General features: G+C 45.7%; 1 protein-coding gene across 1 annotated transcript; it reads right to left on the reverse strand.

The window, feature by feature from the left end:
- Positions 1-8,494: 8,494 nt before the first annotated feature.
- LOC139326719 (lipoxygenase homology domain-containing protein 1-like) lies at positions 8,495-25,829 on the reverse strand (the record flags this gene model as incomplete). Its single annotated transcript, XM_070956572.1, has 5 exons — positions 8,495-8,975; positions 10,388-10,549; positions 11,943-12,081; positions 15,209-15,379; positions 25,644-25,829. Coding segments are annotated over 5 exons (1,139 nt in total), but the record flags the coding sequence as incomplete, so codon positions are not given.
- Positions 25,830-26,698: the final 869 nt, after the last annotated feature.

A 26,698-nucleotide genomic window follows, 5' to 3' on the forward strand; every position in this document is an offset into this window, starting at 1 on the left:
AAGAGAGGTTAGACCAGGCCGGCCTGCTGAAAAAGAAATGTTTTGATGGCACGTCGGAAAGCGCTGGCTGGGGGATTCTGGGAGTTGAAGTCCACCCATCTTCAAGCTACCAAGGTTGAGAAACACTGCATTACATCAAGCATTTTCTGGCTATTTTGGATTTTGTAGCTATCACTAAAAAGCTGCAAGGAAAGTACTATGGAGCAGATGGGCCCTGAGAAATTTTAAGAGGTATTTCTTTTTTCCTCTACTCACTAACCTCCTCAAATCCTGACAGCAAATCATAACAATACTTTCATTTTTCAGAAACGTAACAGTATCTTCTATCCAATGGAGACCTGAAGAACCAATAAATACCATGGGTAGGTGGATGGATGGATGGATGGATGGATGGATGGATGGATTGAAAATCTAATTTTTTTAGGGCTGTCCACTCATCTACAAAGGGATGCATTGGCTCAGTGGCTAAGATGCTAATCGAAAGGTCGGCAGTTCAGTGGTTCGAATCCCTAACGCCACGTAACTGGGTGAGCTCCCGTTCCTTGTCCCAGCTTCTGCCAACCTAGCAGTTCGAAAACACGTAAAAAAATGCAAGTAGAAAAATAGGGACCACCTTTGGCGGGAAGGTAACAGCGTTCCGTGCGCCTTTGGCGTTGAGTCATGCCGGCCACATGACCACGGAGACGTCTTCGGACAGCGCTGGCTCTTCGGCTTTGAAACGGAGATGAGCACCGCCCCCTAGAGCCGGGAACAACTAGCACTTATGTGCAAGGGGAACTTGTACCTTTACCTTTTTACTCATCTACAACTTTGTTTACAAAGTTTGCCAGACTTGATATTCCACAATGTAACCGTCAAAAGTTTCCCCATTTAAAGATTCCGAAACGTGCAGTTTGGCAAGATATTCTCGGAATTCTCTGCTTATTTAAAGCAGGGGTCTCCAACCTTGGCAACTTTAAGCCTGGAGGACTTCAACTCCCAGAATTCCTGGAATTCTCAAATTCCTGGAATTCTGGGAGTTGAAATCCTCCAGGCTTAAAGTCGCCAAGGTTGGAGACCCCTGATTTAAAGTATTCATATCCCACACTGCAACTAGAGGTTGACAAAACAGCTTCCGTCCGAGCCAATACAAGGAGCACAGCTGGTGCCATTTGATGGCAATGTGAAATAATTAATTTCAGAATCTCTGTTATTCATCGCTTGGTGCCCCCTTCCTCTTTCCAAGATGAAAGTATCCAGAATGCAAAATTCCTGCTCTAACTGGGAAAGCATTTGTCATCCGTTGTGGTGAAATGGATTCAGAGCGAAAAGGACTGAAAAGAACAATAACAAGAGCCAGCTGGTCAACTCACAGAAAGCGTGGTGAGGTGAGCATCAGGGGTGGGATTCAGCCGATTCAGGCAAACTTGTAGTTACAGCCAGTGGCTGGGCCCGCCCCGGCGCCATCCTGTCTTACACAATCGGCGTGTTTTTGATGCAGTGCATTTGTGTATAAGGCACAAGCGCAAGCAAAGCTATCCCACCCTTTGTTGTGGCTCCGTTACCTGAGCCTGTGTCATCGGCAGGAGAGGACTCCGAGAGTGAAGGAGAGGAGTTGGCAAGGCCTCCCTCTCCAGGACCCTCCTCTCTGGCAATGCCTTCGGTGTCCGCTGAAGGGCAAGAGATAGGGCCGGGGCCAAGCACGTCCACGCACCCACAGGTGGACAGTGATGAGGGTAATGAGTCTTGGCTGGATCCTCGACAGCGTCGCAGAGATAAGCGCGCGCAACAGAAGAAAAGGTGTGCCCGAGATTAGGCTGAGTCACTGGACCACACCCCACAGGGTATAAAAGAGAGCGTGGTGGCCAGTCAAGCCTTGTGACAAACAAAGCTGAAAGCTTCCACGCCATTCTGCATTGCCGGACTTTTGCTATAGACTTTGCTGGATTATATTTGGACTTTGTACTTTGTAATTATTGAACATTTTACTTTGATGTACCAGAAGCGGAGTGAAGTTATCTCTTCGTGAGTAATAAACTCTTGGCAGGCAGCCACTAGGTTGCTGCCAAGTTCCGTTATCATAAGGAAAAGGATTTTGTCGGCTGGTTTGGTTTTTAACTCTTGGACGTCTGTTGGTGTGTGTGCGTGTGGGACGGGGACAGAACACCCTATACAATTGCCATGTTGTTGATGCAGCGGGTATGTGCGCAAGGCACATGCACGCACATTTTCGATTCTGGGTGAACTGGTTGTTAAATTATGTGACGCCCACCTCTGGTGAGCATGTTACTTTTGAATACATGGGTAGTCCTCGACTTACAACAGTTGATTTAGTGACCGTTCAAAGCTACAACGGGCACTGAAAAAAGTGACTTATGACCGTTGTTCACACTTACAACCACTGCAGTATCCCTATGGCCACATGAACAAAATTCAGGATGTTTGGCAACTGATTCATATTTATGACGGTTTCAGTGTCCCGGGGAATGGTGGTGGTCATGCGATTCTCCTTTTGAGACCTTCTGATGGGCAAAGTCAATGGGGAAGCCAGATTCACTTAACAACCCTGTGACTCCCTTAACCACGGCAGTGATTCACTTAACACATGTGGCAGGAAAGGTCGTCAAATGGGGCAAAATTCACGGGACGACTGTCTCGCTTAGCAACAGAAAAGTTGGGCTCAATTGTGGCCGTATATCGAGGACTACCTGTATCCAAAAAGAAAGCAGGGTGCAAACAGAAGGAACAAATTATAGTACGATAGGATGATGCGATAGCAGTAGTCCAGTATTCGAGGAGCTGCCCCAAAGAAGAGGGAGTCAAGCTATTCTGCAAAGCACCTGAAGGCAGGACAAGAAGCAATGGATGGAAACTAATCAAGGAGAGAAGCAACCTAGAACTAAGGAGAAATTTCCTGACAGTGAGAAAAATTAACCAGTGGAACAACTTGCCTCCAGAAGTTGTAGGTGCTCCATCATTGGAGGTTTTTAAGAAGAGATTGTCTCAAATGGTATAGGGCAGTGATGGCTAACCTTTTTGCCGTCGTGTGCCAAAAGCAGGGGTAGAGGGGGGGATTGTGCGCGTGCATGCCCACACCCATAATTCAATGTGCCCCGTCCCCCCACGCATGACCGTGTGACCTCCCCACTCTCCCCCCCCCGCACTTTTGGCACATGATGGCACGGTGGGCCCGGTAGGCCCATTTTTTTGCCCTCCCCAGGGTCCAGAGCCTTTCTAGGAGCCTGAGGAGGGCGAAAACAGCCTTCCCCATTCCCCCAGAGGCCCTCCGGAAGCCCAGAAATGGCCCGTTTCCCGACTTCCAGTGGGCCAGAAAGGCCCGAAAATCAGCTGGCCAGCGTGCACCTGCGTGCTGGACTGAGGTAGGGCAATGCTCGTGTGCCCACAGATATGGCTCCGTGTGCCACCTGTGGCTCCCGTGCCATAGGTTCGCCATCACGGGTATAGGGTCTCCTGTTTAAGCAGGGGGTTGGACGAGAAGACCTCCAAGGTCCATTCCAGCTCTATTCTATTCTAAAGTTGCTGTTAACTTCTGGGAAACAGTTCTCTCCATACCTCTTCTGATCGACTGATTGAAATTAGCCTTGGCAAGGGGCTTCTCATTGTGGCAAACATTTAGGGCGAGTGTAAAATCATGCCAGTGGAATGCCAGAGGGACCAGCTTCCTTCACGTTGCTAGAGAATCTGCCTTTGACTCAAGAATGCAGCAAACGATGGCCTCTCAGCAGCCAATGGCTCCATGCCTGAGCCTTTGAGGCTGTGCATTTGCCAAGAATGTGCCCGCTTAAAATGAATATATGTAAATCCTGCCTTGGAAAAGTCCCAAGAGAACTTTATTACTTCTTGGCGTTGGTTGTTGTAGTAACGGGAATGAGTGCGAGGAAAGGCTGGGGGAAGTCAGGTTTTAATGCCGCGGGAATTGCAAATCTGCAGAGGTCCCTTTGTAACATCTGGCTGTCAGAAGTGGGTTTCACATTAGGTTACTGCTGGTTTGCCTCGCGCGCTCACACTCGCTTCATGCATACATGTGCCCGGATTCGCACGTGCGCCTGCCTTCCATGCATGCGCCTGGCTTTCCGTGCATGTGCTTTGCTCACGTGTGCACCTTCTGTGCATGCACAAAAAAAAGGAAGCTCAGTCCATTGTGCAGTGATAGGGTCTCAAACGCTCAATCTACCGGTTTGCCCCACGCGGACATGCTTGCTTTGTGCGCATGCCCGCCCTGTTCATGCACACGCCTGCCTTCCGCTGCGCTTTGCTCACACGCATGCCTTCCGTGCAATGCGCCTGGCTTAAAAAAAGTGCCTAAATAGGATGGCATAGAGCTGGGGCAGGTGGCCGGGCCCACCCACGATTTCCACTACTGGTTCGGGGAAACTGGTCCGAACCGGCTGAATACCATCTCTGTCAGCTTTGGAAGCCATATTAGGCCGGAAGCTTCCATGCTGCCGCCTTCTCATGTGTGGGAAAGTAGGAGGGGGGATTTAGTAGTGGGGTTGTCTGTAGACATAATAGCATTCTTCCTATCGGTCAAGGTCAGGGCGATCCTGCATCTGGAGAAGGAGTGGTCGGAGTGCTTCCCCAGGAGTGGGGAGGGAATGGAGATTTTGCAATATCCTTCCCCTGGAGTAGGGAGGGAATGGGGATTTTGCAGTATCCTTCTCCTGCCACGCCTACCAAGCCACACCACACCCACCAAGCCACACCCACAAAACCGGTAGTTAAAAAAAATTGGATTTCACCACTGCCATAACCATGGTGTGGGCAGGACTCTGGCTACGATCCAGCTGTGTCCTGTTTTGGGAGCATATTTTTTTCTCCACTTAATTGGAAGCAGCCAATTCTAATCATCCTGTTTACAATTCTGGCTGGGGTGATCGATTCTTCTTTGGGAACTCCGTGAAGTGTATAATAAAATGCCACACATGTTTCAAAGAGAGATTTATTAGTTTTTAAGAAAAAGTGTAAGCCTGGGAAAACTAAAATGGCTTCACAGCTTGCGGTGGAAATGTTTTCAGTCGGAAAAAGGCTGTCCTTTCATGTAAGTTTTATACACATATCTGTAGTTATAACTGTACAGGTGGTCCCCGAATTACGTAGTTCATTTAGTGACTATTCAAAGTTTCAGTGGCACCGAAAAAAGTGACTTATTACTGTTTTTTTTTTTAAAAAAAAATGATTTATATGCCGCCCTTCTCCGGAGACTCAGGGCGGCTTACAATGCGTTAAGCAATAGCCTTCATACTTTTGTATTTTTATACAAAGTCAGCTTATTGCCCCCACAAACTGGGTCCTCAATTTACCTACCTTAGAAAGGATGGAAGGCTGAGTCAACCTTGAGCCTTGGCGAGATTCGAACCTGCAGTAATTGCAGGCAGCTGGTCTTAATAACAGGGTGCTTTAGACCACTGTACTATCAAGGCTCTGTAAGTTTTTCACTCTTACAAATATTGTACCACCTTGCCAGTGGTGGGATTCAAAAATGTTTTCTACCGGTTCTGTGGGTGTGGCTTGGTGGGCATGGCTTGGTGGGCGTGGCAGGGGAAGGATACTGTAAAATCCCCATTTCCTCCCAATCAGCTGGGACTCGGGAGGCAGAGAATAGATGGGGGCGGGGCCAGCCGGAGGTGGTATTTGCCGGTTCTCCGAACTACTCAAAATTTCCACTACTGGCTCTCCAGAATTGGTCAGAACCTGCTGAATACCACCTCTGCACCCTGCTGGTCACATGATCAAAATTTGGACGCTTGGCAACTGACTCATATTTATGACGGTTGCAGTGTCCCGGGGTCACGTGATTCCCTTTTGCAACCTTCTGACATGCAAAGTCAATAAGGAAGCCAGATTCACTTAACAACCCTATTCCTAACTGGACGACCGCACGGGTTCACTTAACAACCGTGAGAAGAAACCGTTGCAAAATGGGACGAAACTCACTTAACAACTGTCTCGCTTAGCCATGGGAATTTTGGGCTCAGTTGTGGTCGTACGTCGAGGACTACCTGTATTCATTTATCTGCACGTTATCCCCAAAAAAATTATTAGCCAAAAACGGAGCACTTTTAGAACAGCGATCTTGTACAAAAAAACAAAACATTCAGCAAATCATCATAAATTTCAGGTAAGTCTATTTAAGAGCTGATGGGAGTTGTAATATTTCTTTCTGGGTGTGGGAGAAAAGACATTTTGGAATGGAACGAAGATTTTGCTAAAAAAAAAAAAAAAAAGAGGATCCGATTTTGAAAAATAGGATATTGCCAAAACCCTGTATGATCCAAGGCCTGCAAAGCGGCCTTACAGGATTAAGTTAGATTTACATCAAACCAGGGGTGGGTTCTAAATTTTTTTACTACCGGTTCTGTGGGCGTGGCTTATTTTGTGGGCGTGGCTTGATGGTCATGTGACAATTCTTTAGGATTTAGCAGAGGTACTGGTCTACCAGGCTTTTAACTGCTTGCAGAGCTGTACCAGTCTACCCATTTATTTTTGCAGGCACTGATCTACTCGTGTATTTTTGCAGGCACTGATCTACTCGTGTATTTTTGCAGGCACTGATCTACTCGTGTATTTTTGCAGGCACTGATCTACTCGTTATTTTTGCAGGCACTGATCTACTCATGTATTTTTGCAGGCACTGATCTACTCGTGTATTTTTGCAGGCACTGATCTACTCGTGTATTTTTACAGGCACTGATCTACTCGTGTATTTTTGCAGGCACTGATCTACTCGTGTATTTTTGCAGGCACTGATCTACTCGTGTATTTTTGCAGGCACTGATCTACTCGTGTATTTTGCAGGCACTGATCTACTCGTGTATTTTTGCAGGCACTGATCTACTTGTGTATTTTTGCAGGCACTGATCTACTCGTGTATTTTTGCAGGCACTGATCTACTCGTGTATTTTTGCAGGCACTGATCTACTTGTGTATTTTTGCAGGCACTGATCTACTCGTGTATTTTGCAGGCACTGATCTACTCGTGTATTTTTGCAGGCACTGATCTACTTGTGTATTTTTGCAGGCACTGATCTACTCGTGTATTTTTGCAGGCACTGAGCTACTCGTGTATTTTTGCAGGCACTGATCTACTCGTGTATTTTTGCAGGCACTGATCTACTCGTGTATTTTTGCAGGCATTGGTCTACCCATTTATTTTTGCAGGCACCGGTCTATTCATGTATTTTTGCAGGCACTGGTCTACCCATTTATTTTTGCAGGCACCGGTCTACTCATTTGTTTTTGGAGGCACTGGTCTACCGCCAAACTGCCTTTTACCACTGATCAGCTGTAGGGCGGCCCTTTGAAGCCCCACGGCAAGAGTTTAAACAGTTTTTCTTATAGCCCATCAGCTGGGACTCAGAGCAATAGATTGGGGGTGGGGCCAAATAAAAGGTAAGAATAACACAGGGGGGCAGGGGGGGCGGAGGGGGGCAGAATCAGTTCGGTGACGTCATATCATCACCGCTACTGGCTCGGCGGAACCGGGCCGAACGGGGAGGAACCTACCACTGCATCAAACCCCCAAGTTGTTTTGGTTCTGAAATTTAATTTGTTGAAGAAAGCATTCCAGACTGAAAATTCACCTGCCAGATGGTGCAAAAACCAATTTTGGAAAATTACATCCTGCAAAGTATAGCATGATAGATAGTAATAGTCCAGGATTTGAGGGGCTGCCACAAAGAGGAGGGGGGTCAATTTATTCTCCAAAGCATCTGAAGGCAGGATAAGAAGCAATGGGTGGAAACTAATCAAGGAGAGAAGCAACCTAGAACTAAGGAGAAACTTCCCAACAGTGAGGACAAATAACCAGGGAAACAGCTTTGTGGGGGCTCCATCACTGGAGGTTTTGAAGAAGAGATTGGACAATCCTTTGTATGAAATGGCATAGGTTCTCCTGCTTGAGCAGGGAATGGACTAGAAGACCTCCAAGGTCCTTTCCAGCTCTATTCTAAACAGATTAACAGAGTTGGGAGGGACCTTATAGGTCAGTGATGGCTATCGTTTTTGCCATCGCGTGCCAGGAAGGGAGGGGGCGGGGGAGGTTTGCGTGCATGCATACCCACACCCATAATTCTATGAACCCCACCCCACACATGTGACCCCCCTCTTCCCCCTGCTCCTAGCACGTGATGGCCCAGTAGGCCCGTTTTTCTTTCTCACCTGGCTCCAGATCCTCTCTAAGCATCTGGGGAGGGCGAAAACAGCCTTCCCCAACTCCTTAGAGCCCCCCCGCCCGGAGGCCCGAAACGGCCCAACTTCTGGTTGGACAGGAAGTTACTTTTTTGCTGTCCCCAGCCTCCAGAGACTCTGACGCATGCACGCCGGAGCTGAGCTGGTGTGCCAGGCGACATGGCTCTGCGTGCCGCCTGTGGCACGCGTGCCATAGGTTCGCCACCACAGTTATAGGTCATCTAGTCCAACCCCCCCCTCTCAAGCAGGAGACCCTACACCATTTCTGACAAATGGCAGTCCATTTAGTTCTATTCTAAAGTTGCCATTAACTTCTGGGAAACAATTCCCTCCATGTTAATTGGTCCCCTTTATTCTTATCCAACCATTTCCCGCATGGAAAGTTGGTCGTTATGCCCGTAGCTGAGTTGGTGATCTCGACCCGTTCCACCAGCCACCCGGGAGACAGTCCGCTGCTGTCGTGCTCGATGCGAACTTTCTTCAACTCTCCGAGTTCGAGAATTTCCAGGTAAAACCGATCGGTGCTGCCCCGTTCAAAGAGATTGCGGAATTTCTGCTTTAAACGCCGCTTGCCCGAATCCCCGTTCACTCCAAATATGGTAATGTGGACGTTGGCATCGGTGCCAGATCCTTTTTGAGAGCCTGTCACGACAATCGCTTCGTATCTGACGGGCACCAGACTCCGAGCTTTGCTGGCGAAGCTTTCGATCACCTTGGCACATTCAAACACCTTGTAGTCTCCTCTCTTGGCGCGGAGTGGAATTTTTGCATTACATTTGAAGAAATACCTGCCGGAAGACGAAAGCAGAGTCCTGGATTTGAAAGGATTCGTGCGTTACCCTCCCGTCCCCCAAAATTAAAATATTTGCTGCAGAATGCTTGTTTTTCTTTGGCAAGGAAGAACCGACTTTCTCTAACGAGTATTGTGCCAGCTTTGCCTAAATCCTTTCTGATTGAATGCTTGTTACCCTTTTGTTTAAATTCCTTCTGGTGGCAAAATTCCACATCATTTTTAGGCCCGGAAAAGCCACTTAATTGGCTTCAAAAATCTTTCCCTCCACAACTCCTCTCCTTAATGACTGCAACTTTTCTTCCACCCTTTTTTCTTCCACTCCAATCTTTTGAATCATTCTGCAAAAAAAAAAAAAAAAAAACCCTAACATGTGATGTTTGCTGGAAAAGAGAGATAATATTTTATGATGTGCCACTTAGGATGAATTAAGGTTTTGGGTTGGCCGTGAGAAATAACCTGGATGGAGAGTTTCACCCTGACTTTAATGGTAAACTGGATACTCTCTTACCCCCAAATTTTATTTATTTATTTATTATTTATTGGTTCGATTTATATGCCGCCCTTCTCCGGAGATTCAGGGTGGCTTACAATGCTTTTAAGCAATAGCCTTCATACTTTTGTATATACCTGCTTAGTAGGGCTTTCGGCCCCCCTAAGCGGTGTTCTTTTTTATACAAAGTCAGCTTATTGCCCTTACAAACCGGGTCCTCATTTTACCTACCTCGGAAGGATGGAAGGCTGAGTCAACCTTGAGCCTGGTGAGAATTGAACTCGCAGTAATTGCAGGCAGCTGGCAGATAAATACTACTTTAACAGGAGCCTGCACCACCAGGCTCCTAATCCACCTGGGTTTCATGCTGCTAACTTGCCACAGTCAATTTCAACGTTTCAAGTTTTCAACGTTTTAAACTTTTGGGCCACAGTTATATAATTCTTTTAATAATTTTAAATTTTGTATTGATGTGTTTTAGTTCTGGCTGTGCACCGCCCTGAGTCCACTAGGAGAAGGGCGGGATATAAATTGAATAAATAAATAAATAAAATAAATTTGCCATGGCCAACTCGCCATGGCCAACTGCAGTTAGTAACACCGTTGTTAAGTGAATCTGGCTTCCTCGTTGCTTGTCAGAAGGTTGCAAAAAGGGATCCCATGACCCTGAGACAGTTGTCAAGCGGCCAAATTTGGACCACGGGGATGCTGCAATGGTCTTACGTGTGAAAAACGGGCATAAGTCACTTTTTCCAGTGCTGTTGTAACTTTGCATGGTTGCTAAGAGAATTGGTGTAAATTGAGGACTCCCGGTGCAGCAGTTAGGACCATAAACCTTTGAGTGCCACAAACCAACATTACAAACCGTGGCTGACTGTCTGTGTCGTTCGTGCATCTTTTCATTACGAGGCACTTACTTGTTGCCAAGTTCCATCTCTGTAATGACGACTTCCTGAACATGCCAATATACGTCTGGTTTCGCCCTCAGTCTCTTCCCATCTTTCGGACAGTGACCAACACAAATGGCGGCGATATCATCAACGTTTTTTGAAGAAAACTGGAATACATCCGATGCTCCTCTGCGGATTGCCCCCCCCCCCCCCCAAAGCTTTAATTGTTAAGGAGCAGACCAACAATCGCTAATGGATGGGAAGTCGTAAGTTAACGGACAATAGTTTGCAATAATAATGCAGCATATGATACAGCCAGTTTTGCCTAGTTTCTTGCCTGGCAAGAAACCATTGTGAGTTCTAGTCCCGCCTTAGGCATGATAGTCAGCTGGGTGACTTTGGGCCAGTCACCAGGAGACTGTGAGTTCTAATCCCACCCGAGGCATAAAAGACAGTTGGGCGACTTTGGGGCAATCACTAGGAGACTGTGAGTTCTAGTCCCACTTTAGGCATAAAAGTTGGCTGGGTGACTTTGGGCCAATTACCAGGAGACTGTGAGTTCTAGTCCCACCTTAGGTATGAAAGCCAGCTGGGTGACTTTGGGCCAATTACCAGGAGACTGTGAGTTTTAGTCCCACCTTAGGTATGAAAGCCAGCTGAGTGATCTTGGGCCAATTACCAGGAGACTGTGAGTTCTAGTCCCACTTTAGGTATGAAAGCCAGCTGGGTGACCTTGGGCCAATTACCAGGAGACTGTGAATTCTAGTCCCACTTTAGGCATAAAAGATAGCTGGGTGACCTTGGGCCAATTACCAGGAGACTGTGAGTTCTAGTCCCAACTGAGGCACGAAAGCTAGCTTTGGGCCAATCCCTCACTCACTCTCTCTCAACTCAACCACTTCACAGAGTTATTGTTCTGGGGAAAATAGGTGGAAGATGGTATGTGAGTTGCCATGAGTTATTTATATAAATAAATACTTTTTTTTTAGAGCTTACAAACTGTCCAACACAAATTTATATAGCCATGTATCTTTAAATCATCTCTAGAATGTTCCAGGAAGGACTTATCCACATATAATATTAATTTATAGATGAAAACCGTATTTTCAATTTGTCTGAAAGGTTTCCTGACTTATTTCTTATTAAAAGGCATAAATTATAATCTGTGTTCACAAGAAAGCCAACATTTCTCAATGCACAGGTCACTGAGATAATGCAGGTTCTCTGAACACTTATGAGAAACACTTCAATCGATGAATTAACATAGATCACGTTGCACATCTAAACATCCAATTCTTTTAAAGGGAGAAGAAAGGAATGTATTTATTTGGAGATTAGAGAACTAAGATACATTGGTTTAGGAAAGGCATTCCCTAAATGTGGCCAATAATGAACGCATCTTATAACGATATGTCTTTATAAATACAGCGCTTATTTTTAAAGTGAGCAGTAGAGGCTGCTGAACAATGCATTCATTAAGGGCAATCTTTTCATCAGCCCAAAGTTTGCTGATTATAATCATTCAATTTTATAATGAAGGAAGAGTTCAGGTCATTATAATTATGGTATTACAATAACATACCTTAAAAATCGTCTCTTTCTCGAGGAGTTCTCCAGAAGGAACTCCTTGGAACGCCCTCTCTTGCCTTCAAAAATAAGGGATACATTTTCCTTGGTCTCCGAATCCTCCTTATTGCTGGTAATGGTGAGGATCTCATAAGCTTGGAAGTTCAGAGAAAGCACTAAGTTAAGGCTAAGCATCTTAGTTTAGCGTTTCCCATCCCACGGTTTATAGTTCAAGAGCATCTTGAGGTTTTTAAGAAGAGAATTGGGCATGTCTAGTTCAGAGGTTGGCAACCTGCAGCTCTGAAGCCGCATGCGGCTCTTTCATCCCTCTGCTGCGGCTCCCTGTTGCCAGTCGGCTCCCCAATTGATAGGGCTTTCAGTTAGGACAGGTGGAGGAAAAAGGACGCAGCGCTAGGAGACTCTATGGTGGGGGAACCGGACTTCCAATCCGCTCCAGAATTGGACGGGGGGCTTCCGGTTAGGACCCTTGTGGCTCTTTGAGTATTTAAGGTTGCCGACCCCTGGTCTACTTTAATGAAAAGAAGGACTAGGGGTGACATGATAGCAGTCTTCCAATAAACTCAGGGGCTGCCATCAAGAAGAGGGAGTCAAGCTATTCTCAAAAGCACCAGAAGGCAGGAGAAGAAGCAATGGGTGGAAACTAATCAAGGAGAGAAGCAATTTAGAACTAAAGAGAAATTTCCTGATAGTTAGAACAATTAATCAAAGGAACAGCTTGCGTCCATAAGTTGTGAATGCTCCAACTCTGGAAGTTTTTAAGAAGAGATTAGATAACCATTTGTCTGAAGTGGTGTAGGGATTCCTGCCTAAGAAGGGGGTTGGACTAGAAGACCTCCAAGGTCCCTTCCAGCCCTCTGAAACTATGATCTCCAAGAAAAGTGGCAAAACCTGGGAGAACTAGTCTACCAATCTTTCCTTCTAAGAGTTACTCAGTAGTTACTCTCCGCTTATGACAGCTTCTTAACTTTCTTCCCCTGTCATTCCCTGTTTATTTACAGAAGTGCTTCACTGATGCAGGACTGATAGTTTAAAAACGTCAACTTCAGCAGCTTGAGTCTCTTTCGTTTAGTCAAACTATAGCATTCATGGGAGAAAGTCCTGGATGAACTTCCAAATGTCTGCTATCCAGGAATATATGAAATTTAAAACTCAAAACACATAGCGTTGAATTAATCCGGGGGGGGGGGGATTCAGCCGGTTCGGACCGGTTCAGGCGAATTGAATGTTAATTTTAATCTGGTTCACTGAACCGGTAGTTGCAAGGACTGGCTGACCCCGGCCACCTTGCCCCTCCCCTCCCAGGAGTCTCCACGTAGCCCGTTTTGGATGCCAGGTAAGTGCAGGACCTGTGTGGAGGCTCTGGGAGGGCAAAAAACGGGCCTACCAGTAGTTCCGGAAGTCCGGAAATGGGCCCATTTCTGGCCTCCAGAGGGCCTCTGGAGTCCGTGGGAGGCTGTTTTTTTCCCTCCTGGAGGCTCGAGGAAAGCCTCTGGAGCCTGGGGAGGGCGGAAATGCCCCCCCCCCATGGTACAGGAGGCCAAGTAGGCCACACCCACCTAGCAACAGGGCAGAGAACCGGTTGCTAAAATTTCTGAATCTCACCCCTGAATTAATCTATTGATCAGCTATCATGAGATTTATTCAGTTGCTTTCTCTAAATCTCTAAAAGTAAGATTAAGACAACTGTATTTTTTCTCTCTCTAGGCTTTCATAAGATTAGCTTACCCGACCATGCACTAAAAAAATCCCCTTTTTCAGTTTTTTTTAAAGCCCTGACGTCCAGAAGACATTTCCGACAAGGAGTGTCAGTGTCATGGTCTCATTTATTCCATTTCCCCCCCCAGCATGTCTGCTCGTGGAAGTGACAGGAACATGGCCTGAGAACTTCAGCGTTTGAGGAGATGGCTAACAAAAATGCTATAAGCTGAAAAGGCCATTTTGCAGTGATATCTCATCTCATTCCTCCCAGAATAACAGAGTTGGAAGGGACCTTGGAGGTCTTCTAGTCCAACCCCCTGCTCAGGCAGCATGCTCTATACTACTCCAGTCCAATCTCTTCTTAAAAACCTCCGGTGATGGAGTATCGTTCCACTAATTAATTGTTCTGTCAGGAAATTTATCCTTAGTTTTGTTGTGGCTCCGTTACCTGAGCCTGTGTCATCGGCAGGAGAGGACTCTGAGAGTGAAGGAGAGGAGTTGGCAAGGCCTCCCTCTGCAGGACCCTCCTCTCTGGCAATGCCTTCGGTGTCCGCCGAAGGTCAAGAGATAGGCCCGGGGCCAAGCACGTCCACGCAGCCACAGGTGAACAGTAATGAGGGAGATGAGTCTTGGCTGGATCCACGCCAGCGTCGCAGAGATAAGCGCGCGCAACAGAAGAAGAGGCGTGTCAGAGATTAAGCTGAGTCACTGGACCACACCCCACAGGGTATAAAAGGGGGTGAGATAGCCATTCAGACTTGTGACGGACAAAACTAACTAAATAACTACTATCGAGTCACATTGCATCTTTGGAAACAACATTATCTGCCTTGGATTTAATTACGGACTGGACTTGACAATTCTTGAACTGTGTGTATCTTGTTTATGAGTAAAGTCTTGGCAAGCAGCTACTGCGTTGCTGCCAATCCTCTTATCAAAAGAATTGGTTGTCTGCCAGTTTATTTAACCCCCAGCTGGCTGTTTGTTTGCGTGTGTGAGACGGGGACAGAACAAGTTTTAGGTTGCTTCTCTCCTTGATTAGTTTCCATCTGTTGCTTCTTCTCCTGCCTTCAGGTGCTTTGGAGAATAGCTTGACTCTCTCTTCTTTGTGGCAGCCCCTGAGATATTGGAACACTGCTATCATGTCACCCCTAGTCCTTCTTTTCATAAGACTAGACATATCCAGTTCCAGCAACCGTTCTTCATATGTTTTAATCTCCAGTCCCCTGATCATCTTTGTTGCTCTTCTCTGCACTCTTTCTAGAGTCTCAACATCTTTTTTACATTGTGGAAACCAAAACTGAATGCAGTATTCCAAGTGTGGCCTTATCAAGGCATTATAAACTGGTATTAACCCTTCACATGATCTTGATTCCATCCCTCTGTTAAAGCAACTTAGAATTGTGTTGGCTTTTCTGGCAGGTGCTGCACACGGCTGGCCTCATATTTAAATGGTTGTCCACCAGGACTCCAAGATCCCTCTCACTATTACTACTATTGAGCCAGGTACCACCTACTATACCTATATACCATTTGGTTTTTCTTCCATGTTGTTCAACTTACAGGTTCGTTCTTTCAATTCCAAAATGTCATTATTGGCACAAGCTAGTTCCCGGATAATCTGGCCGTCATCTTCATCTTTCGCAAGCCAGCGGTCACACTGGAAACGGAAAATTTTGTCCATAAGGGAGTCTTCAATATCAATGTATTCCAGATGCCAGCCTGGTGCGATTCCTGTTAGAACGGAAGAGTCTTATTCCTTTGGCAGATGAAGTAATTTGATTAATACTAATGGCAGTCGTCGAATTATGACCCCAAGGGGGTTGAAAAATCTATAGACAGTCCTTGACTTAGGACAGTGATGGCTAACCTTTTCCGAACTGTGCCCGAATGCAATGCGCGTGCGTCAGGGGTGAAATGCTCCCGGTTTGGACTGGATCGCCCGATCTGGTAGCGATGGAGGCGGGTGGTTCGGAGAACCGGTAGCAAAAAAATCCCTGCACCCTCCCCCCATGCCCAGCTGAGCCGCACAATCATCAGAGGCTTTTTTTTTTTTACTTTTAAAAGCATTTTTTCTACATCCTCTTCGGACGAAAAATGCTTTTAAAAGTAAAAAAAAAAAGCCTCTGATGATCACGCGGCTCAGCTGGGATCATCAAAGGCTTTTAAAATAAAAAAAACCCTTTTTTTCTTTTAAATGCCTCTGACGATCCAAGCTGAGTTTTTTAAAAAGCCTCTGCCGATCAGGCAACTCAGCTGGGATCGTCAGAGGCATTTAAAAGAAAAAAAGCCTCTGCCTATCAGGCCACTCAGCTGGGATCGTCAGAGGCATTTAAAAGAAAAAAAGCCTCTGCCTATCAGGCAACTCAGCTGGGATCGTCAGAGGCTTTTGAAAGCATTTTTTTACAACCTCTTCACCTCCCCCTGCACACTTTCCGCCCCCACGTGCATGCAAGTGTGGCCCCCTGCACGTTCCTTGCCCCCCCGTGCATGCACAGCAGAAACCCGAAGACAAGCTGGCCAGTGGGAGGCGCGTGCATGCACGGCGGAGCTGAATTGGGCGATGGCTCGTGTGCCCACAGAGAGGGCACTACATGCCTCTTCTGGCACGCGTGCCATAGGTTCCCCATCACGGATTTAGAACCACAATTGAGCCTAAACATTCCTGCCTGTGCTAAGCGAGACGGTGGTGAAGTAAGTTTTGCCCCATTTTACGACCTTTCTTGCCACAGTTGTTAAGTGAAACAACTGCACTTGTTAAGTTAGTAACATGGTTGTTAAGTGAATCTGGCTTCGCCATTGACTCTGCTTGTCAGGAGGTCGCAAAAGGGGATGACATGACCCCGGGTCACTGCAACCGTCATAAATTTGAGTCACTTGCCAAGCGTCTGAATTTGGATCCCCCAGGGGGAATGCTGCAGTGTGAAAAATGGTCCTAAGTCATTTTTTCAGTGCCATTGTAACTTTGAACTGTCGCTAAAGGAACGGTTGTAAGTCGAGGACTACTACTGGTATCTAGAGATAACTAGGACAAGACAGGTCCATTTTCAGCGGTGGGGTTCAAATTTTTTTACTATTGGTTCTGTGGGTGTGGCTTGGTGGGTGTGGCATGGCTTGGTGGGTGTGGCTTGGTGGGCGTAGCAGGGGAAGGATAGTGTAAAATCTCCATTCCCTCCCCACTCCAGGGGAAGGATATTGCAAAATCTCCATTCCCTCCCCACTCCAGGGGAAGGTTACTGCAAAATCCCCATTTCCTCCCGATCAGCTGGGACCTGGGAGGCAGAGAGTCAGAATTTTTACTACCAGTTCTCCGAACTACTCACAATTTCCGCTACCAGTTCTCCAGAACTGGTCAGAACCTGCTGAAACCCACCTCTGTCCATTTTCAATCAGAAGGCAAACCGGGGAGTGTTTTTCTCACCACTTCTAACTTTTGTTATTCAGATGAAGTAATACCCAAACGAGTAATATGGAAATGTCAGCTCGCTGGGCTAGAGAAGGCAAACCCTGGTTGATGGGTCTTTTCAAAATTTATTTTCAAAATAAACTCCGATGCCTATCCTTTCGAAGCAGTTATCCGAAATCAACTGCCTTGTCAATTTGTACAATACCGACTCTTGTACTCCGGGCAGAGTGATGCATTTAAAAGTCTCTTCGCTTGGTATTGAGCAATTTACTTATAAGAGAAGCTCGTAGACACAACACAGACAGATTAGTTGCTTTTATTTCACACACACACACACACACACATATACAAAAATAGAAATACGTGCAGATCTGCTTGCACAATGTAGAACACAACAGAGAGGGAGAGGAAAAGGAAAAGAAAAAGGAAGAGGGAGGAGGAGGGGGAGAGAGAGAAAGGGAGAGGGAAAGGAAGAGGGGGATGGGAGGGAGAGAGAGGGAGAGGGCTAGGGAGAAGGAGGGGGGAGAGGGAGAGGGAAAGGGAAAGAAAAAGGAAGAGGGAGATGGGGAGGGAGAGGGAGAAAGAGGGGAAGGGTGGGGGAGAGAGAGGGGAGGAGGAAAGGACTAGGGAGAGGGAGAGAGAGAGGGAGGGAGAGGGAGAGAGAAAGAGAAAGAGGGAGAGAGAGAAAGGGAAAGGGAGAGGGAGAGGAAAAGGGAAAAAGAGGAGGAGGGCAGGGGAGAGAGAAGGGAGGAGGAGAAGGCTAGAGCTAGGGAGAGAGAGGGGAGAGAGAGAGAAAGAGAGGGAAAGGAAGAGGAAGAAGAAGAGAGAGAGGGGGAGGGAGGGAGGGAGGGAGAAAGAAGGGAAGGGTGAGGGAGAGAGAGGGAAGGAGGAGAGGGCTAGAGCTAGGGAGAGAGAGGGGGAGAGAGAGAGAGAAAGAGAGGGAAAGGAAGAGGAAGAGAGAGGGGGGAGGGAGGGAGGGAGAAAGAAGGGAAGGGTGAGGGAGAGAGAGGGAAGGAGGAGAGGGCTAGGGGGAAAGAGGGAGGGAGAGGGAGAGAGAAAGAGGGAGAGAGGGAAAGGGAAAGAAAAAGGGAGAGGGAAAGGGAGAAAGAGGAGGAGAGCATGGGAGAGAGAGGGGAGGAGAAGAGGGCTAGAGCTAGGGAGAGGGAGAGAGAGAGTGATGAGAAAGAGAAAGAGGGAGAGAGGGAGAGGGAGGGGGAGAGGGGGAAGGGGAGAGGGAGATAGGGATGGGGAAGAGAGGTGGGGAGAGGGCTAAGGAGAGGGAGAGAAGGAGGGGGGAGGAGAGAGAGGGATGGATTTAAATTCTAGGCATCCAACTCTATCATTCCATGATTCCAATTTCTCAAAACACTCTGCTTGTCTGCTCAAAAAGACTGCTTACACCTAGAAAAGACGCAAATAGTGCAGAGAGAATATTTGTCTTAATAGAAGGCAAAGCATAGCAGCCCACTAGTAATACACTGAACTAGTTAACAGCAACATTAACACTAACATGTTGTTAGTCTCGCTAACCCCCATACCTTTTATTTTAAACTGTCTATTGTAGACCTTTCATGTTTCTTAAGAGATCCGTAAAGGGGGCGTGCATAAGCGCAGCAGGGTGCCTACCGTCCCTGTCCTACTGTCCCCATTTATATGTAATCATTCTATGTATTTATGGCTATGTTTTGCCTATTTATATCCTTTTATTTTGTGCCAAAAATTGTTTTCATGTGTCCATGTCTATATATAATTTATAACATTATATAATATTATAATATAGTATACTGAAGATGAAACTCAAATACTTTGGCCACCTAATGAGAAGGAAGGACTCCCTGGAGAAGAGCCTAATGCTGGAAACGATTGAGGGCAAAAGAAGAAGGGGGCGACAGAGAATGAGGTGGCTGGATGGAGTCACTGAAGCAGTCGGCGTGAGCTTAAATGGACTCCAGAGGATGGTAGAGGACAGGAAGGCCTGGAGGAACGTTGTCCATGGGATTGCAATGGGTCGGACACGATTTCGCAACTAATATCAGCAATGTATGACTGTGAGAGTTGGACTGTAAGGAAGGCTGAGTGCCGAAGAACTGAGAACCGAGATGGCGCAGTGGTTAGAGTGCAGTACTGCAGCTACTTCAGCTGACTGCTAGTTCAGCAGATCAGCGGATCAAATCTCACCGGCTCAAGGTTGACTCAGCCTTCCATCCTTCCGAGGTGGGTAAAATGAGGACCCAGATTGTTGTGGGCAATATGCTATTTTAGTATACTGTCGATTGTTGTAAGCCGCCCAGAGTCCTCGGAGAGTGGGCGGCATAGAAATATGATTAATAAAAAAATAATTTTTTTAAAAAAACCTGATGCTTTCAAATTGTGGTGTTGGAGAAGACTCTTCCAATCAGTCGATCCTAAAGGAAACCAACCCTGACTGTCCTTTGGAAGGAGAGATCCTGAAGCTGAAGCTCGAATACTTTGGCCGACGAATGAGACGAGAGGACTCCTTGGAGAAGACCCTGATGTTGGGGAAGATGGAAGGCCAAAAGAGAAGGGGATGCAAAGAACGTGAATCTGGGCAAACTCAGGGTGACTCAGTGGAAGCTGTGGTCCATGAGGCCACGAAGAATCAGACACGATTTAGCAACTGAAGAAACACAATAATAATAATTCAGGAACTAGGTTAAGGATGTTATATGACTGTATCTATCTATGCGCCCCTTTCTAGATCGGGACTCCTTACGCACAGTCACTCAGGCACTCGTCACTTCCCGCCTGGACTACTGCAACGCTCTCTACATGGGGCTCCCCCTGGGGTGCACCCCGGAGGCTCCAGCTGGTCCAGAATGCGGCCGCGCGGGGGATTATGGGGGCGACGAGGCGCTCCCACGTGACACCTCTCCTGCGCGAGCTGCACTGGCTCCCGGTGGTCTTCCGGGTGCGCGTCAAGGTGTTGGTGACCACCTTTAAAGCGCTCCATGGCTTAGGGCTGGGGTACTTACGAGACCGCCTACTGCCACCAATAGCCTCCCACCGGCCAGTACGCTCGCACAGAGTGGGCCTCCTCAGGGTGCCGTCCGCCAGACAATGTCGGCTGGCGACCCCCAGGGGGAGAGCCTTCTCTGTGGTGGCACCTACCCTTTGGAACAATCTACCCCCAGAGTTACGTATAATAACAGACCTCCGGATTTTTCGTCGGGCCCTGAAAACTTATTTATTTCAACTAGCTGGGCTGGCTTGAGCTAAATTTTAAATTGGTTTTAAATTGGGTCGTTTTAATTTACGGCCAGAATATCTAATTATTTTAATACTGTTTTTTAAATTTTGTATGCTTTGTTTTTACTTAGGCTGTGCACCGCCCTGAGTCCTATTTGGAGAAGGGCGGTATAGAAATTTAAACAAATAAATAAATAAATAAATATTGTGTGATAGTCAAGGAGAGAATCAACCTAGAACCAAGGAGAAATTTTCTGACAAGGAGGACAATTAACCAATGATACGACTTGCCTCCAGAAATTGTAGGTGCTCCATCTCTGGAGGTTTTTAAGATGGGATTGGATGGTTTAGAGTCTCCTGCTTGAGCAGAGGGTTGAACTAGAAGACCTCCAAGGTCCATTCCTACTCTGATATTCTGTTATAATGAGGTACAGTAGTGGCCAAAATTGTGGAAGCCTTTTGGAGAAAGTGTATTTTTGAAGTTTGATGGCTAATTCACCAAAACGAATTCTTTGACCGATTCCCCTTCTGCTTGATTTCTCTGGTGGAAATCGAATCGGTTAGCCAGAGGAGTGCTCACTGGGGCGTAATGGTCCTGGAGAACTTCTTGCAGCTCGGACCAAGGCATCTGCTCGATATCGAGTGGTGCCACGAGGTCCATGGCCATCTCTAGGACCTCCGAGCCACAGTGCGCCAGGAAAAGTGCCCTCTTTCTGCTGTCGTCTAGATCGGTGAAGCCGCTTCCCGCCAGGAACTGCCTGAAGCGAACCATGAAGGACTTCCATTTCTCTAGGCTCGGGTTGAATGGAGCCATCGAGATTTGTGGTCCGGACATGGTTGTGACTTAGCTCAGTGCTTCAGCTCTTTTGGTCGAGATGGCAGTTGGCTCGCTGCTCTTCATCGGTTCTTCTCTAGTCCTTCGTCGCCAGTGTTAGATCGGCGCTGGAAAGAAACGCGACTCAGCTGCTGTCCGTTCAGCACTCTTTATTAGAACATAGTAAAAAAGACTGCCGGCAGTGGCTCCCGAGCCTCCTTATATTCTGCTCGGGCCAGCCAGCTGGCCAGTTGTTCAAACTTCTCGCCGGTGGAAGTAACCAATCCCCCAGCAGATGTCCTTATAAGGACATAACACTAATGACACCACTTTTTTTTTTTGACTTTCAAGATAATCCTATTCCACTGCTGGAATGGCCTGGGAATAGCCCAGATCTTAACCCAATTGAAAATCTATGGAGCCAGCTAAAGAAACTTGTTAGTCAGAAGCAATCCAGCAATAACCCAGCATCTTGGTGGCCTGGAAACATTTCCCATCAGCTCAACCTGAATGGGTAAATGAGCGAGATGTCAGAGCTCCGAGGCAGCTGCAATTGTTTTATTCCAAATATCCTGGAATAATGGGACTGTTATGGGACTTAGTTATGGGACTGTAGATATGTTACTTGTTTATGTGATTTTCTATATTCCCTTTTATCTGTTCTCTTTCTGGGACTAACGTCTCCTCTGCAGGAGGGCCGAATGTCAGCCTCCGCTTCTATATTGCTTGCTTGCTACGGCTGCCATTGTGATGGGGGGAGGGGGGAGCTGTCTGGGTAGTTGGGTCGCTCAAGTTGCCGGACAAGGTTAGGTCCCCTTTTGCCTGGGCTCTGGTAACTACTGGAGCAGCCAGCTGTTTTGAGGGGACAACCGGGCGAATCACTTCCGCCCGAGCAGTATTGTATTGAAGTAGCCTCGAAAGAGCATCTTGGTGGCCAGTTATTAAAGCAATCATTCAATTTTGGTTTCATGTGATAACAGCTGCAGAACTAAAAGACTTGGTTCACTCCATGGGAAGACATTGTAAGGCCGTAATTCATGCTAAAGGTTACCCAACTAAGTATTAACTGACATGGTGATCATTGTTGCATATCTCGTTTTTTCTATGGTGATCATTTTTGTATATCTCGTTTTTTCTACATGTTTCACTTTTCTTCTTTATACTGTAACTGCTATTTTAATAGCAAATCCTTCCTAAAAGTTATTGCATTACATTCTTGATTCAATTATCTTTCCATTGATATACAATTTTATGGTACTACTCTCCCCAAAAAGTGGTGTTATTAGCTAGTTTTAGAAAATAGTTTTAGAAGAGCCTTGGTAGTACAGGGGTTTAAGGCACCCTGTTATTAAGCTTATTAAGACCAGCTGCCTGCAATTACTGCAGGGTTCGAATCTCGCCAAGGCTCAAGGTTGACTCAGCCTTCCATCCTTTCTAAGGTAGGTGAAATGAGGACCCAGTTTGTGGGGGCAATAAGCTGACTTTGTATAAAATATACAAAAGGATGAAGGCTATTGCTGAGCACATTGTAAGCCGCCCTGAGTCTTCGGAGAAGGGCGGCATATAAATCAAATTAAAAGAAAAAAAAAAAGAAAAAAAAAGAAAATACACTTTTCCCAAAAGGTTTCCACAATTTTGGCCACTACTGTATAGGTAGAGCAAAAGCAGGAATCATACTTAACACATAGACAGATGCTGGCTTGACAGCGACACTTGTGAGGTCTGGATGGCATGGCAATTAAGTGTTAGATAGCTAGCTTAATTATTGTACTCAGGGTCTGCTCATCAAGTGAAGGGCCACACAGCTCAGTTCTGGATCCTGAACTTTTTAATCTGTTGATTAATGAAGTGAATGAGAAGGTGGAGGACATGTTCATCAAAACTGCAGATGGCACAAAATTTGGGAGGGACAGCAAATGCCTTGGAATACTGAAATCCATCAAGAGAGAACAGAAGGGACAATCATAACAGGATTAAATTTACCAGAGACAAATGCAAAATTCTTCATTTTAGAAAAGGGCAACAAATGCATAGATATGGATTGAAAGAATTTCTGGCTGGGCAAAAATACTTGTGAAAAAGTAGGCTGAAAAGATAATTATTTACAGATTTTTTTTAAAAAAAGAGCCATATGGTGTAGCTACAAAAAAAAAAGAAGAAAAGGAAATGCAATTTTAGGCTTCAACAGAAACATAATTTGCAAAGTACAGGAAGGAATACTTCCTTTATATAAAAAAAAAACTTTTCCCCCTACTGTGTCCCACTCTGGGTGCCAGAAAAAGCTACATCAGGTTCAAAAAAGGATAATAGAGACAGCCAGGGCCCTTAAAATAAAACGTCCTATGAAATTAAGGGCATGGAGACTAAAATATATGAAGAATGGTTGCAGGAATTCCGTATAGTTAGTCTAGAGCAGTGTTTCCCAAACTTGACCCTTTGAAGATGTATGGACTTCAACTCCCAGAATTCCTCAACCAGGCATACTATTCCTCAACCAGGCATACTGGCTGGGGAATTCTGGGAGTTGAAGTCCATGCATCTTAAAATAGCCAAGTTTGGGAAACACTGGTCTAGAGAAAAGAAGGACTAGGGAGTGACATAGCAGTATCCAGGGGTGAAATCCAGCAGATTCTAACAGGTTCTGGAGAACCGGTAGTGGAAATTTTGAGTAGTTTGGAGAACTGGCAAATACCACTTCTGGCTGGCCCCAGAGTGGAGTGGGAATGGAGATTTTGCAATATCCTTCCCCCAGGAGGGAAAGGAATGGAGATTTTGCAATATCCTTCTCCTGCCACCCCCACCACGCCACGCCCACAGAAGCGGTAGGGAAAAATTTTGGATTTCATCCCTGGCAGTATCCCAATATTTGAGGGGCTGCCACAGAGAAGAGAGGGTCGTTCTATTTCCCAAAGCACCAGAAGGCAAGACCAGAAACAATGGATGGATACTCATCAAGGAGAGAAACAACCTGGAATTAAGGAGAAACTTCCTAATAGTGAGAATAATTAGCCAGTGGAATGATTTCAGAAATTGTGGGTGCTCCAACACTGGAGGTTTTTAAAGAAGAGATTGGACATCCAGTTGTCTGAAATGGTATAGGGTGTCCTGCTTGAGCAGTGGGCTGGACTAGAAGACCTCCAAGGTCCCTTCCAGCTCTACTCCAATTGATTGATTGAAAAGACTTTGAAAGAATCGGTAATAACAGAATAACAGGTAATGTGTATGCAAGAACTGATCTCTATCACTCCTGAATGCACGATACAGAATAATGGATTATAAGCAGGGGTGGGATTCAGCCAGTTTGAAGCGAACCGGTAGTTCCGACAATCAGCTGGCCCCACCCATCCGCACCAGCCCTATCCTGTCCTATCCTGCCTTCTTTCTGGCTCAGCTGATTCGCGTGGCACAGCTGATTTCCGCGCCTCCGCTGTTCTAATTACTGGGGCTGCCTTAGAAGGTGAGCAGCTGAGCTTCAAATTGCTGTATTTTGAACGCTGCGCGCAAGTGAGTTAGGCATGCGTGCAAAGCATGCGCTCGCAAAACCGGGTGTTAAACCGGTTGTAGCCAGTGGTGAAATCCAATTTTTTTTACTACTGGTTCTGTGGGCGTGGCTTGGTGGATGTGGCGTGGCTTGGTGGGTATGGCTTGGTGGGCATGGCAGGGGAAGGATACTGTAAAATCTCCATTCCCACCCCACTCCAGGGAAAGGATACGGCAAAATCCCCGTTCCCTCCCCACTCTGGGGCCAGCCAGAGGTGGTATTTGCCGGTTCTCTGAACTACTCAAAATTTCCGCTACCGGTTCTCTGAACTACTCAAAATTTCTGCTACCGGTTCTCTGAACTACTCAAAATTTCCACTACTGGTTCTCTGAACTACTCAAAATTTCTGCTACCGGTTCTCTGAACTACTCAAAATTTCCACTACCGGTCCTCCAAACTGCTCAAAATTTCCACTATCGGTTCTCTGAACTACTTAAAATTTCCGCTACCGGTTCTCTGAACTACTCAAAATTTCCGCTACCTGGTTCTCTGAACTGCTCAAAATTTCCACTACTGGTTCTCTGAACTACTCAAAATTTCTGCTACCGGTTCTCTGAACTACTCAAAATTTCCACTACCGGTTCTCCAAACTGCTCAAAATTTCCACTATCGGTTCTCTGAACTACTCAAAATTTCCGCTACCGGTTCTCTGAAGTACTCAAAATTTCTGCTACCAGTTCTCCAAACTGCTCAAAATTTCCGCTACCAGTTCTCCAGAACCTGTCAGAACCTGCTGGATTTCATCCCTGGTTGTAGCCCACCACTGATTACAAGAAAGAGGTTTCAACTGAATATTAGAAAAAAATTGGGTTATGGTATGAGGAGCTGGATGGTAGAATCTATTCCCAAGAGAAGTGTTGGCCAACTTTTCATGCAAAGTCTTCAGTCAGATGGTAGACAGCTGTCACTCAGTGCTGCTTCAGTGTTCAGTGACTGACAGGTCTACAACTCAAGGCTTTGAGAGGCTGTCCCTTAAAATTAATATAAATCAATTTTTTTAAAAAAATTGAACCCTAACTGCGGACTTTACCTTTGTTGTCGTGCCAGATACGCACTTTGCAGAGATCCCCGAGACTGAAGATATCAGGAAAATAGAAAACATCCAGCTGGTTCTTTTCAAACTTGTTGGACTTGTTCGATTCCTTCAAAGCCAAGATCCCACTGTCCCCGTTCTCGCCCCAAATAATCATGGACACATTGGCATCGGTTCCAGCACCTGCAGGGAAGCAGTGAGGGAAACGGCTATCAGAAGAAATCTATGGAGCTTCTCCATCATCCAGGTGGTCCCAAAGATGATTTTTCAAAAGACAACTGGAAGTTCTTTTTTTAAAAAAGTTTTTTTTTTAACAAGCATATCAATGCGTGAACAGTGTGGCACCTGGGTGTCATAGAATAGAGTAGAGTAGAGTAGAGTAGAGTAGAGTAGAGTAGGAGTAGAGTAGAATAGAATAGAATAGAATAGAATAGAATAGAATAGAATAGAATAGAATAGAATAGAATAGAATAGAAAGAATTAGAATTAGAATTAGAATTAGAATTAGAATTAGAATTAGAATTAGAATTAGAATTAGAATTAGAATTAGAATTAGAATTCTTTATTGGCCAAGTGTGATTGGACACACAAGGAATTTGTCTTTGGTGCATACACTCTCAGTGTACATAAAAGAAAAGATACATTCGTCAAGAAGCATAAGGTACAACACTTAATGATAGTCATAAGAAAACAGTCTTTATAAATCTTAAGGATACCAGCAACAAGGTTACAGTCATGCAGTCATAAGTGGGAGGAGATGGGTGATAGGAACGATGAGAAGATTAATAATAATGCAGACTTAGTAACTAGTTTGTCTAATATACATTCTAATATATACATAATAAATATATAAATGTAATAATAAATATACATTCTAATACAAATAAAACTAGTAGAATTAATCATAGTTATTACATTCAGTCAACTTCAATATATTTCTAATGATGATACACATTTATATTAAGTTGCAGTCTGTCATTATTCAATTATTCCATGCTTTCTCTTGTTACTGCTTTCATTTTATTATATAAAAGTGTATACACTAATATTCC

The sequence above is a fragment of the Pituophis catenifer genome, unplaced genomic scaffold (genome assembly GCF_029215685.1).
Source record: "Pituophis catenifer annectens isolate HBS135680 unplaced genomic scaffold, rPitCat1.0.hap2 SCAF_95, whole genome shotgun sequence".
NCBI classification, from domain to species: domain Eukaryota; kingdom Metazoa; phylum Chordata; class Lepidosauria; order Squamata; family Colubridae; genus Pituophis; species Pituophis catenifer.